Here is a 14,883-nt window from a genome sequence, read left to right as displayed (position 1 = left end):
CTGCGCACTCAGACACACCACACTCTCTACGCACTCAGACACACCCCACTCTCTACGCACTCAGACACACCCCACTCTCTGCGCTCTCAGACACACCACACTCTCTACGCACTCAGACACACCACACTCTCTGCGCACTCAGACACACCACACTCTGCGCACTCAGACACACCACACTCTCTGCGCGCTCAGACACACCACACTCTCTGCGCGCTCAGACACACCACACTCTGCGCACTCAGACACACCACACTCTCTGCGCACTCAGACACACCACTCTCTGCGCACTCAGACACACCACACTCTGCGCACTCAGACACACCACACTCTCTACGCACTCAGACACACCACACTCTCTGCGCACTCAGACACACCACTCTCTGCGCACTCAGACACACCACACTCTGTGCACTCAGACACACCACTCTCTGCGCACTCAGACACACCACACTCTGCGCGCTCAGACACACCACACTCTCTGCGCACTCAGACACACCACAATCTTCCCCCACACACCATCGCTATTTGGTACAAGAATAGACAAACCAGCACAAATGGAGGAGAATGACAAACACATCAAAAATGTGCATTTGCAAATATTATTAACATGTGATTGTTACTTGTCGCGTTATATGGATTTATTTCAAGATTTTTGGTTATAATTACACCGGCAGCACAGAAGACACGTCGGACAATACACTAGAACATGGGCGGGATACTGCATAATTCTGGATATTGGATATATCTGGCCACTGGTTCTGGATCTTGTTCTGCTAATATTCCAGCGGACCGTAATTAGCTGGATGTAATATAGGGTAATTCAGGGCCTTCCACCATTATTTGCTCATAAATTGCAGTTTCTTTAGTTTCCTTTGTCTGTAATGTCTGCATCATTTCCATCAATATAGATTTTTTGGGATTATTAATATTATTAATAGATTTTCTCTTTCCCGTGTAGGGAGTTTTGATGACATTATAATGATCATTATTATAATCATTACACGATTTACTATAGAGCAACCTGTGTCTCTTCAGATCTGGGATCCACAGAATAATCTCATCGGCCCTCGGGCCAGCATAGTGCTGTGTGTTGGCTTTAGTGTAAGACTGGGCACTAGTCCATTTCAAGGACCCATCGGCCTTATGTATAAGCAGTGAATGCAGTACAGTTGTGGAACTAAAAGTAGCAGCATGCCCTGCCAACAGACTGGATTCACAGCGACTTGAGAGCCACAGATTGCCAGTTACTTACCAACTTTAAGGATCTCTCCTCCTGGAGATCCCAGGGGGCTAATCCTGTTGCTGTGGTAGATTTGACCAAGTGGCTGCATCATTAGACCCCGCCCCCGCTGCTCAAATTCCGCGATTAGCGGGAGTTGTGCTAAGATGACGCGATTCCCTATGAATTAGGCCCCTCCCTTACCCACCGCACAAGAGACGTGGGCAGATGCGGGAGTTCACGGTGCTACAATGTAGTGTCAGGTATCGCAATACTATTCTATTGACAGAGAGGTTCCAAGGTAGCAACAGTTAGGAGCGCACTGTTTTATTAGAAATCGGTTTCTGGTATTGATTGAGTCCAGCTACTAGGACAGGATTTACACTTCATGAGTAGATATAACATATTGAATACTGTGATCAGATACCAGATATACTGTTTACAATATCACGATTGTGTGACGCTATTATCCATAGTGGATAAATATTATCCACTTCTATTGCAACTGAATTTATGAAATAATTATAAATCTATCAAGAGACTCAAAACAAAGAAATCAAGGTTCACATTCAGCATTTTAAACTCTCTTACTTAATTTTCACTCTAATATTTCGCTGCTTTTAAAATAAAATTTTATTGATTTGTTTAATAAAAGTTAATTTTTAATGATAGACAATGGCTTACATGTTAAACACACAATTATACCTTGTAAGACTGTTTAGTGCAGCAATGAATTTTCCAGCAATTCTTTCTTTTGTCTTTTTATATTGATACCTCATGAGATCCAACCTGGATAGGGGGAAGGTTTTTGAGGAATTACTACAACTCGGTGTCGGCACAGGAGGACCTCAATCAGATGGTCCCGTGGCCCTTAACCGTCTACATATCTACGTATCCCCAAAGCTCCGACACTGGTAACCCATAGGGAGCAGTGCCGGGTAACTGCGCTGCCCCCTGACCTGCCCTAGCCTGACCAGGTGGGTCAGGATGTGGTTATGTGGGAGCTTCAGACACGTATGACGTAGGCACTGGATTCCAGCAATACAAAACTTCAACGCGGCAGAGGATAAGTATGTTTCTAATTAGGCAAGTCCCAGGCTTGGTGGCCTGTCACAACCAGATCCACCTGGAGGTTCCTTCCTAACCCCCCTGTGGGGAGAGCCAGAATCCTCCATCCCTTTTCTGAATCACAAGACCCTTTGTCGGTGACATATTTCCAGGACGGGCCTGAGTGGACCCTCCACGTTTTCATGGTGTTCATGTGGGGGAGACCAAGAACCAGGTCAACCAGTTTAAGGCCTCCCCTAATCATGGAGCGATCAGGTTCTCCTGGGAGGACCCCGCTGCTATGTGACCAACCAGGCCGGGGCTGGGGCTGGTACCGGTCTACCTTGGAAGGGAGTACAGTAATGACAAAAGACTGCGGCACTAGTTTATATCTCCGCCTGGCTGGTAAGTAGCTGAACACATGTTCAGACAGGACTAGGACTGACACACACTGATTATATACACCTCTGGGGTGGCACGTTACCCTGGTCATACTCACCATGGGTAAGACTCCCAGTCTGCACGGTCGGCCCCACATAGTGAGACTAATATGTACATTATAATCATGTAAATCCTTTTACCCGGGCGCTTCTTCATTGTTCCTGGAACCAGGTAACTGCTGCACCGACCAGTTCCTCGTGTTTTAAATACCTCAGCAGGCAACGAAACCATAACAGGTGCAGAATGAGGTACTGTATAGGATACCTGTTTTCCTTAGTTTTCAGCCCAAACAGTATCCACATTTCTAGAGATAGAAATATGTGGCACCGGTTTCAGACTTTATTTGTGATTCAAGTTAACTCTAGACATGACATTTGTATATAGCAAACTGTATATAACCTGTGTAATAAAATGTGTCACTCAATAAACAGAGCATCTCAAATACCTATATACATGTACAAGAATAGGTGCAGATTAGCCTAATAGTGACTGTACAGATAGATATATATATATATATATATATATATATATATATATATATATATATATATATATATATATATTATTCATACATAGCTATGTAAAAAACTAAATGAAGTACTTAGCCCTCCTGGTGACCAAGGACATAGCCATATAACTGCCTTCTTGTCTGCCTACCCCTCTGTGGGGGTATGGTATGATCCGAATTGTAATTTCTGCCCGCATTTTCAGTGTCCAGCGCTCTCTGCCTAATGGCAGCGCCGGACATCTAGCGCGGTTCGGAGTGACGGCGGTCTGTTAGACCACCGCTGTGACTCCTTCTACCCTGGTTCTGCGACTGCCATAGCAGCTTCTGTCCGGTGCGTCCTGTGCGCCTTGTGGAAGCTGGGACCCGGTGATGTAATACTTTCCACTACTGACCCAGTAAGTGTGTGCTGCAGTGCTGCACGTAGACCCTTTGTTTCTAAGTTTGAGAATAATGAATAAAATAATAATAATCTAATATCAACAAAAGGCCACGGCAGAGCAGCGCACAGTAAACACTGAGGATACAGTGCAGAGCAGCGCACAGTAAACACTGAGGATACAGTGCAGAGCAGCGCACAGTAAACACTGAGGATACACTACAGAGCAGCGCACAGTAAACACTGAGGATACAGTGCAGAGCAGCGCACAGTAAACACTGAGGATACACTACAGAGCAGCGCACAGTAAACACTGAGGATACACTACAGAGCAGCGCACAGTAAACACTGAGGATACAGTGCAGAGCAGCGCACAGTAAACACTGAGGATACAGTGCAGAGCAGCGCACAGTAAACACTGAGGATACAGTGCAGAGCAGCGCACAGTAAACACTGAGGATACAGTGCAGAGCAGCGCACAGTAAACACTGAGGATACAGTGCAGAGCAGCGCACAGTAAACACTGAGGATACAGTGCAGAGCAGCGCACAGTAAACACTGAGGATACAGTACAGAGCAGCGCACAGTAAACACTGAGGATACACTACAGAGCAGCGCACAGTAAACACTGAGGATACAGTGCAGAGCAGCGCACAGTAAACACTGAGGATACAGTGCAGAGCAGTGCACAGTAAACACTGTGGATACACTACAGAGCAGCGCACAGTAAACACTGAGGATACAGTACAGAGCAGCGCACAGTAAACACTGAGTATACAGTACAGAGCAGCGCACAGTAAACACTGAGGATACAGTACAGAGCAGCGCACAGTAAACACTGAGGATACAGTGCAGAGGGAAGTTAAACAAATGAATCAATGTGTTAAGTGCCAACTCCCAGATCTTATACTTACACACTTATCCCTGGGCTGTCTCTATACTATCCCTGGGCTGTCTTTACACTATCCCTGGGCTGTCTCTACGATGTCCCTGGGCTGTCTCTATACTATCCCTGTGCAGTCTCTACACTGTCACTGGGCTGTCTCTACACTATCCCTGTGCAGTCTCTACATTATCCATGGGCTGTCTCTACATTATCCTTGTGCTGTCTCTACGCTGTCCCTGGGCTGTCTCTACACTGTCCCTGGGCTGTCTCTACACTGTCCCTGGGCTGTCTCTACACTGTCCCTGGGCTGTCTCTACACTGTCCCTGGGCTGTCTCTACACTGTCCCTGGGCTGTCTCTACACTGTCCCTGGGCTGTCTCTACACTGTCCCTGGGCTGTCTCTACACTGTCCCTGGGCTGTCTCTACACTGTCCCTGGGCTGTCTCTACACTGTCCCTGGGCTGTCTCTACACTGTCCTTGGGCTGTCTCTACACTGTCCTTGGGCTGTCTCTACACTATCCCTGTGCTGTCTCCACACTGTCCCTGTGCTGTCTCCACACTGTCCCTGGGCTGTCTCTACACTATCCCTGTGCTGTCTCTTCACTGTCCCTGGGCTGTCTCCTCGCTGTCCCTGGGCTGTCTCTACACTGTCCCTGGGCTGTCTCTACGCTATCGAGGTGGGTAAACATACAGACGTTTTACTTATGATGTCAACCTAGCGCACATACTGGTGTTGCAGAGTTGGGCGCATTTATGTGTTTGAATGAAAATGCGCTTTTTAATAAATGTGTCTTTTCCTGCTTACGTTTAGGGTGCAAATGCATCCAACACTACATGAGCCCCATAACCAGTGACCTTACTGTGCAGCCCAGCTCTTCCAGAAGAAGCAAAACTATGCACTCCTGCCGTTATGGCGACCTTGCTGCACTAAGCCGCTTGCTTACCTGTATGAGCAAAACTGGGGAGATCACAAAAAAGAAGAAACAACATTTGAGCGCTCAAAAATGTGCAGTTTCAAACATGAACCAGTTTATATCCTCACCGATGTCACACGTGAAGGTGATAGCGGCAGAGCGGATCTCAGGTATTAACTCCACATAGAAGTCTCTGTCCTCGTTCTTCTCACTGATATTCTCCACCAGGAGGTTTATCATCTCAGGAGAGCAGGTGTCCTGGACGTTCTCTATCAGAACCACATTAGAGGGGGGGTCCTTTGTAGCGTCATCTTCCTGTGTGCCTGTAACAAGGACAGATATATCCCCTGCTTTATATATGTCTGTATGAGCTCATGGATTAACAATAACTAGACCGTGCACAAGGCATATAACCAGCGTGTGTGTGTGTGGCATGCAGGGATATTTACTCTCATACTGCCTGTTTATTTCTTAGTTACTGCTTTTCATTGAATCGTTGAGTTTCTGGAGATCCTGTGTCAATTGGCAGCACCAGGTTCCTGGCTAAAACCTGACAGCTTCATCAGACAAGTAACTTGTACCTCATCAATTGCTATAAAGGTTTCTAAATTGGTGACACAAATGTTCCTGTGTAATCCAAGCGGCAGACGCTATGGGCACAAGCACTACAGTTCCTGCTGGGTCGGTCAGTGGTCAGGTTTCCGGGGAGAAGGGAATAAATCCAGTGGTCAGAGCAGTGTGTCCGGGACGTTGATTGGACACAGCGGCCGCCTCTCCGGTCAGCGTTCTCCATGTCAGCGCTCTCCGGTCAGCGCTCTCCGGTCAGCACATCGCTCGCTGTATTCATGGTTTATTTTATGTTCTCCTTTATGTCAATTCTAATGTATAACTATGTACTGTGTCATCACTTCATATGACTTACCTGCCTCTGTGTTGGGTCTTAATGGTGAAGCCTAAAAGAAGATGAAAATTGATGAGTCTGAATATTGTTTTGTTACTTGTTCCTGTCTCTGGATAATTCATAGATATTTAATGATATATTATGATGACACATGATTTATGAATCCAGCAATCAATATGGCACAAGTGGATTTTTTTATTAAATGGGAAGAAATTCTTAACAAATGTCGTTCAGATGGAATGCTATTAATATAAGGAGCAAAGGTGGAATTATAGAGCAAGATTTGGATATTTGGCAGAAACTATTCAGACAAAGACAGCTGAAAGATACAAACCAAACAACAAAGAAATAGAGAGTGATAAGCTCAACTATGTCAGAAAATGAATATATAAGATTGGCATAAGAAAACATATAGTCCACAGATCAATAGCAACACCAGAGGGTGTCCTAACAGAAACATGTATCTGTGATCTGATCACTGCCGATTTATTAGTATAAATCTCTGCATCATCAAGACTACCCTGACCACGCCCAGTGGTGGCCGCGACTACCCTGACCACGCCCAGTGGTGGCAGCGTCTACCCTGACCACGCCCAGTGGTGGCAGCGACTACCCTGACCACGCCCAGTTGTGCCAGAGACTACCATGACCACGCCCAGTGGTGGCAGCGACTACCCTGACCACGCCCATTTGTGGCAGCGACTACCCTGACCATGCCCAGAGGTGGCAGCGACTACCCTGACCACGCCCAGTGGTGGCAGCGTCTACCCTGACCACGCCCAGTGGTGGCAGCGACTACCCTGACCACGCCCAGTTGTGCCAGAGACTGCCATGACCACGCCCAGTGGTGGCAGCGACTACCCTGACCACGCCCAGTGGTGGCAGCGACTACCCTGACCATGCCCAGAGGTGGCAGCGACTACCCTGACCACGCCCAGTGGTGGCAGCGACTACCCTGACCACGCCCAGTGGTGGCAGCGACTACCCTGACCACGCCCATTTGTGGCAGCGACTACCCTGACCATGCCCATTTGTGGCAGCGACTACCCTGACCATGCCCAGAGGTGGCAGCGACTACCCTGACCACGCCCAGTGGTGGCAGCGTCTACCCTGACCACGCCCAGTGGTGGCAGCGACTACCCTGACCACGCCCAGTTGTGCCAGAGACTACCATGACCACGCCCAGTGGTGGCAGCGACTACCCTGACCACGCCCAGTGGTGGCAGCGACTACCCTGACCACGCCCAAGAGGTGGCAGCGACTACCCTGACCACGCCCAGAGGTGGCAGCGACTACCCTGACCACGCCCAGTGGTGGCAGCGACTACCCTGACCACGCCCATTTGTGGCAGCGACTACCCTGACCATGCCCATTTGTGCCAGAGACTACCATGACCACGCCCAGTGGTGGCAGCGACTACCCTGACCACGCCCAGTGGTGGCAGCGACTACCCTGACCATGCCCAGTGGTGGCAGCGACTACCCTGACCACGCCCAGTGGTGGCAGCGACTACCCTGACCACGCCCAGTGGTGGCAGCGTCTACCCTGACCACTGCCCAGTGGTGGCAGCGTCTACCCTGACAACGCCCAGTGGTGGCAGCGACTACCCTGACCACGCCCAGTGGTGGCCGCGACTACCCTGACCACGCCCAGTTGTGCCAGATACTACCATGACCACGCCCAGTGGTGGCAGCGACTACCCTGACCACGCCCATTTGTGGCAGCGACTACCCTGACCATGCCCAGAGGTGGCAGCGACTACCCTGACCATGCCTATTTGTGGCAGCGACTACCCTGACCATGCCCAGAGGTGGCAGCGACTACCCTGACCACGGGGTACATAGTTGCCATTTATAGTCTGGAGGTAACGACAGAACTGGAAGTGTTACACTGAGATCACAAGCTGTTAGCCCAGCTACCACTAGAGCACGGACTCCTATAAAAGGGCCAGGCCGGGTGAGTAATAGTTCCACAAAGCAGAAGATCAATGGAGGCAGTTATTACTCTGAATAAACCCTGACAATAGGGGGAGCAACTAATGTGGCAAATGTATTCATGTCCTGACGTGTAAAACCACCACTTGTATTCATGAGACAAATAAATATGATACAGTATAGTCATATGAACTGTGACCCAGCCCTGTAATGTGGCCTTCTGATAAGATCTATATCGGTTTGACTAGATGGATATTTAAAGAGCCTTTGTCTTTCTTTTTAAACTTTTTTATTATTGAAGAAACTGTTAGGTACAATAAAATAACAAACAGTATTGTTACCTCTTTGTTTTTTGCATATAATTGGGGGTGAGGGACGGATGGGAGGTACAGGTAGAGACAGGTGCACAACAGGGTAAAGCTTAGGAGTCTATTCTAACATACAAATACTGAAGGTAACTGCAAGGCCAAAAAGACCAAGTAAAACAAGGTAACTTTCATGTTAAGAAGCCTTATGTCTTATACTAGTATGAGGAGATCCAGGAGACAGAGGCTGGCAGATGCTAACACACCAATGTATGACTCGGGAGGGGAAGGGTTGGCACTCTGGGTGGGTGATGGCCAGAACAACTTTCTCCAAAATACCTGGGGGCCATAGAGCATCAAATTTAGGCTGTTTGTAGGTGATGCTCTCCATGCATGCGCTGTGCTTAATGACATCTTGCAAGGCAGAGATAAGAGCGGTTCCTAATGTTTCCAGTGTTTGGCTATGAGAGATATTACAGCTGTCAGGATGTGGGTTATCAATTGTTTAGCTTGGGCCTCACAACTTAAATGGGGAAGAGAGAGAGAAATGTCCACAGGTCCTAGGTGGTGGTTGTTCTGATAATGGAATGTACAACAGATGTGAGCAGGTCCACCATACGTGGAGGAAGGTGCCGCTATGGCCTCAGATCCTCCAGCAACTCGGGACAGGGAACAGGGACATTGTAGATGCAGTATAACATCTGTACCACATCCTATACGCTGTCTCTGTTGATTGGTTTATATTGAACCAGTGGCTATTCCCTCTCTGACTCCTTCCCAACAAGATTCGTCTGGAGGGGGCCCAAGGTCCCTCTCACAATGAGGTCCTCAAACAGGGTAGGGCCCCTTAAGGTCTCCACAGAGGAGAGAGAGGTGAGGAAATGTCTGACTTAAGAAACTCGAAGAACGGGGTCTAAGAGAGGGAATTTCTGACAAATGTCATGTAGAGATGCCCGATTGTTTCCTATGTTGAGGTTATAAGGAGGGAATTCTGGGTTATCCCATATCGGGGTGATGGGGGAGATTACTGTGGAAAGTTTAAACTGGGGTTCAAAGAGTCTCTAGACAAACAATGTTAAGTCCCCAAAGGCCAAACATGAACAGACTTAAAAACCTCTTTTGTGACTGGTCATAATATCCTAACAGCTGCTAGAGCTCCGACTGCTCAACATTGGAGAACTCGCCCCCCGCCTCTCTCCAAACTTGTAGTGAAAATCCAGCACTGATATGTAATGAAACTATCGGCCTCAAATACTGCACTTCGGTGACCTCCCCCTCTGATGACGTGGGGCATCTGGTCTCACTATTACGCTACCCATCCAGTTGGGGTTCATGTACTCTTCCATAGGCCGACTACCTGGCGGGTCCCACTGTACCCCCTTCTAGGGGAGCTCCAGGGGGTGTCCCCCCTCACCCCACACCTCTTTCCCTTAGGTTGTGTTCCCCCCTGACTCCTGTCTTTTAGGTTTCACATTTTTTGTCATATTTAATAACTTGTCTATGTATATTTTGAATGATTTATTCATCTGTGATCTAAGCTGTAAGTGTTTTTGTTATACTGGTTTGGAAAATTCAATAGAAAAAAGTTTTGTTAAAAAAAACCTCTTTTGTGAAATTGTTGTTCCTGAGTCCTCTCTGAAAATAACAGATAATGTACATTGTGGGAGATGCACATTGTGGGAGATGCACATTGTGGGAGATGGACATTGTGGGAGATGCACATTGTGGGAGATGGACATTGTGGGAGATGGACATTGTGGGAGATGCACATTGTGGGAGATGCACATTGTGGGAGATGCACATTGTGGGAGATGGACATTGTGGGAGATGGACATTGTGGGAGATGGACATTGTGGGAGATGGACATTGTGGGAGATGGACATTGTGGGAGATGGACATTGTGGGAGATGCACATTGTGGGAGATGCACAGTGTAACCACTGCTTGACTGACTATATATGTGGTCTCCTTTATAGCAGTATAATATGGGGGATTCTCTCCATATTTAAATAAAAAAACAAAAGAATCCTTAACTATTTTTTATTGATCACATTGGGCCCAATTCATTAAGGAAAGTAAGGCCAAAAAATGTGGATGTTTTCTCATAGACAAAACCATGTTACAGCATTTATTATACCACATTTAATTGAAATTAGAGAATGTAAGGTACATTTTTTTCTAAAATTGTGTTGATTTGATGAGGAATGACCCCTGACACCTATTGCGGGATCATTCTACATCATTAGCTTTATTTGTGGGCTAATAACATATTCAAGAGAAGGTGTCACCAAAATAAAGTTCATGCATACAACACATTAGTTACACTGGTGCCTGATTCATGCAATGTCTTCATACAAAAGACAGTTTAGTATACTGGAGAATCCAAATATTAAAACAAAAATATGTATAAATAAAATAAACACAACAAAAAACATAAAGGGCCTCGTTCATTAAGGAAAGTAAGGCAAATATATGTGTATATACTTACAGCTGGTGCTTCCTGTGCCGTCAACGTGCTGTTCCCTTGTGGAGCTCTGGAGTTTGGCAAAGTGATTTCCAGTTTTAATTTCTTTCCTTTTATTAACTCCACCTCATGGATTTGTTTTTGGAGAACCTGATCCCGGACTGTAGAAAAAGAAAAAAGAAAATATTATCTCTTAGGAAATTAGCTCAATTTCAGGAGATAATTTTAAGGGATCCCACATCTCCAAGAATTGGGAGTTACCCTCATCCGTTACTCACATCTCCAAGAATTGGGAGTTACCCTCATCCGTTACTCACATCTCCAAGAATTGGGAGTTACCCTCATCCGTTACTCACATCTCCAAGAATTGGGAGTTACCCTCATCCGTTACTCACATCTCCAAGAATTGGGAGTTACCCTCATCCGTTACTCACATCTCCAGCAATTAGGAACTACCCCCATCTCTACTGATTGCTAAGGACACCATCTTACTGCTCTTATCAATACATAACATCAGAAGCTGTTAATATGTGAAATTAAAATCACACCTGAGGGCTTTACGTGTGACCCTCAATGTGCCCTGGTCCACAGCTGATCCTGCGCTGCTGAGCGGATGTTTTACTGTATAACTGTTGAGATGATGGGAATCTGTGTCTTATCACAACATACAGAGTATATGAAGAGAGAGTGATCACAGGCACAGATCCTGCCTCCCACACAGGACGGCAGTGACAGTGTAAGCTGAGAAGTAAATAAACATATATAAAATCGCCCAGAATACCAGCGCAGGGCGTGTGTGACTCACGGCTGTTCCTGGTGCTCAACAAATACAAAAATGTTTCTCTAAGTTACATCACAATAACTGTCAGCCTGTAAAGGTGACCTTTTATCAGAGATATCATATGTAACAGAGTGCGTCTACCCATCTGTAACTCCTACCCCCATTATTATCTAATTATCTTCATATAATGTCCTGAAGCTGCTGGAGCCCCGGTGGTATCGGCACCACACGCAGCTGTCACCTGTGTGCTCCCGAGACCACCTGTTACTGGCCAGTCTGACCCCATCAGGGCTCCCTGTGTTGTGTTGTATTTCAAGAAAGAACAGTAGATTCATATATTTCATTCATAACAAGTGAGTGAAATCAGGAAGTAAAGGAACCCTCAATCCTATCAGAGGGTTGGACTCGCTATATTGATCTGGGGGCCAAGAACCACTATCTGATGTGATCTACTATATAAATGCCTAGTGGCGTGTGTGAAAAAAAAAAGGGCGCTTGCGTCGGGAAGTAACGCTCTTCCCCTGAGGAGGCCTGGGCTAGGCCCAAATGCATGACAAGAACCTTTTTAACACCTTAAGTAGCTTGATTTGACTAGAATGCATGAGTATCATGCACGGGTTAACTTGTTAAGCATATGAGCCCATCCGCCATCAAAGCTCTCTCTTTATAAGGACCCTGACACGGATTTCTGTGCACTGAAAGATGTCTCCAGACCCTCTATGTAGATTCTTAATGCACCCCCCCTCCGCCCTATTCCATATACAGAATGATTCTAACCCCACCCCCTCTACATATATAAAGAATAAAGATTCTAAACCCCCCACCCCCCCCCCACTCCGTCTCTAAGTATAGAAGGATCCTTTTCCCACCCCTGAAAGTGATACGGTAAAGACTAATTATATTCATTTCTAATTTTATGCAACTTCACATTTCACCTGTAGATGTTACAACGTTTCTCAGCTTAGTTACAGAAATAGATTTTACCAGTCCTGTGTCTTTCAGCAATGACTCTTGAACCACAATTCCCATCAGGCCTTATTTACTGAGTGAACGTAATTTACTTTTTTGACCTGGGCCCTAACCCTAACCTGTCTTCCCCTGTACCCACTCCACAGCTGTCTTCCCCTGTGCCCACTCCACAGCTATCTTCCCCTGTGCCCACTCCACAGCTGTCTTCCCCTGTGCCCACTCCTAAGCTGTCTTCCCCTGTGCCCACTCCACAGCTGTCTTCCCCTGTGCCCACTCCTAAGCTGTCTTCCCCTGTGCCCACTCCACAGCTATCTTCCCCTGTGCCCACTCCTAAGCTGTCTTCCCCTGTGCCCACTCCACAGCTATCTTCCCCTGTGCCCACTCCTAAGCTGTCTTCCCCTGTGCCCACTCCTAAGCTGTCTTCCCCTGTGCCCACTCCACAGCTATCTTCCCCTGTGCCCACTCCTAAGCTGTCTTCCCCTGTGCCCACTCCACAGCTGTCTTCCCCTGTGCCCACTCCACAGCTGTCTTCCCCTGTGCCCACTCCACAGCTATCTTCCCCTGTGCCCACTCCTAAGCTGTCTTCCCCTGTGCCCACTCCTAAGATGTCTATCCCCTCCAGTTCTTACCTGTTATCTCACAGCTCACCACCCACCTTACTCTTGAGGTCTGATATGTGATTACCGACAGTCCCCCAAATTCTCATCTGTCACCTCACACCCCCCCCCCCCCCCCATCCCCTTCTGTTCTCTGTGCTTACCCACCCCTCTTCCTGTATGAGTGGTCACATATCTCACCCCCCCCCCCCCCCTAAAGAGTGAAATGTTTCCTCTATCACCCTCCCCCTCCCTCCAGCACTCCCCCCCCCCCCCCCTGTATGGTGGGTCCCCAGCACTCCCCCCCCCCCCCCCCCTGTATGGTGGGTCCCCAGCACTCCCCCCCCCCCCCCCCTGTATGGTGGGTCCCCAGCACTCACCCCCTCCCCTGTATGGGGGACCCCAGCACTCACCCCTCCCCCTTGTAGGGGGGGTCCCCAGCACTCACCCCCCTGTATAGGGGCCCCAGCACTCACCCCCCCTGTATGAGGGCCCCAGCACTCACCCGTCTGCTCCCTGAAGTGGATGAGGACGTGCCCCTGGCTGCACTCCGTGCCCCGGATCTCACACTCTCCTCCATTAGACTTTCTCCTACTCTGGAAATACAGCAGAAGTTTGTTCTTCATTTCCTTCAGTCTCTCTGGCCCCTCTTCCCACCTGAGGGCCACAGGGTACTGGGTAGTCGCTGTCCCCCATGCTGGGGCAGTGTCCGGGGTCTGAGGGTGGGGTCCGGGGTCCGGGGTATATGAGGGTGGGGTCCGGGGTATGAGCCGGGGGCAGTACCCGGGGTATGAGCCGGGGCCCTCACACAGGTCCCACGGAGTCTGTAATGAGGGTGAGATATAAACAGATTGTCAGCGAGAACTTTACTTTCTGTTTCATTTCTGCCTCACACAGTTCTCTTCATTTCCAGGAAAGTCCCAGTGATGTCACCGAGGCCTCACCCTCTGATCTGTCACAGCTGGACGCAGGAGCTTGCAATCTAATAGCACAGTCTGGGCCACGTTAGTAAATGCATCATGTACTTGATGCAGTAAATGGTTCAAATATCAGTCTTTATTCTGGATCATTAAAAACAAATGTAACATATTATAGAAGAACGAAAAATATAATTGTGATGTAAAATATACTCTGTATTCAGCCCTCTGGGATAAGTAGTGACAGTGTTAGAAGCTCAGGAGGTAAGTAGTGGCAGTGCTGTGCTGGAGGCAGTGTTAGAAGCTCTGGAGGTAAGTAGTGGCAGTGCTGTGCTGGAGGCAGTGTTAGAAGCTCAGGAGGTAAGTAGTGGCAGTGCTGTGCTGGAGGCAATGTTAGAAGCTCTGGAGGTAAGTAGTGACAGTGCTGTGCTGGAGGCAGTGTTAGAAGCTCTGGAGGTAAGTAGTGGCAGTGCTGTGCTGGAGGCAGTGTTAGAAGCTCTGGAGGCAAGTAGTGGCAGTGCTGTGCTGGAGGCAGTGTTAGAAGCTCAGGAGGTAAGTAGTGACAGTGCTGTGCTGGAGGCAGTGTTAGAAGCTCTGGAGGTAAGTAGTGGCAGTGCTGTGCTGA

The 14,883-nt window shown here is 48.0% G+C and overlaps 1 protein-coding gene across 1 annotated transcript in view; it reads right to left on the bottom strand.

Moving 5' to 3' along the window:
* LOC142098407 (protein mono-ADP-ribosyltransferase PARP14-like) overlaps nucleotides 1-14,057 on the bottom strand; it is a 45,690-nt gene extending 31,633 nt beyond the window's left edge. The window contains 4 exon segments of the mRNA XM_075181246.1: nucleotides 5,521-5,715; nucleotides 6,315-6,345; nucleotides 11,020-11,156; nucleotides 13,847-14,057. Of these exon segments, the coding sequence (XP_075037347.1) occupies nucleotides 5,521-5,715; nucleotides 6,315-6,345; nucleotides 11,020-11,156; nucleotides 13,847-13,967 (484 nt within the window). The 5' untranslated portion in view covers nucleotides 13,968-14,057.
* Nucleotides 14,058-14,883: the final 826 nt, after the last annotated feature.

This window comes from Mixophyes fleayi, chromosome 7 (genome assembly GCF_038048845.1).
Source record: "Mixophyes fleayi isolate aMixFle1 chromosome 7, aMixFle1.hap1, whole genome shotgun sequence".
NCBI lineage: Eukaryota > Metazoa > Chordata > Amphibia > Anura > Limnodynastidae > Mixophyes > Mixophyes fleayi.
The sequence above is the reverse complement of the archived record's forward strand: the minus strand, read 5'-3'. Positions and strand labels throughout refer to the sequence as shown.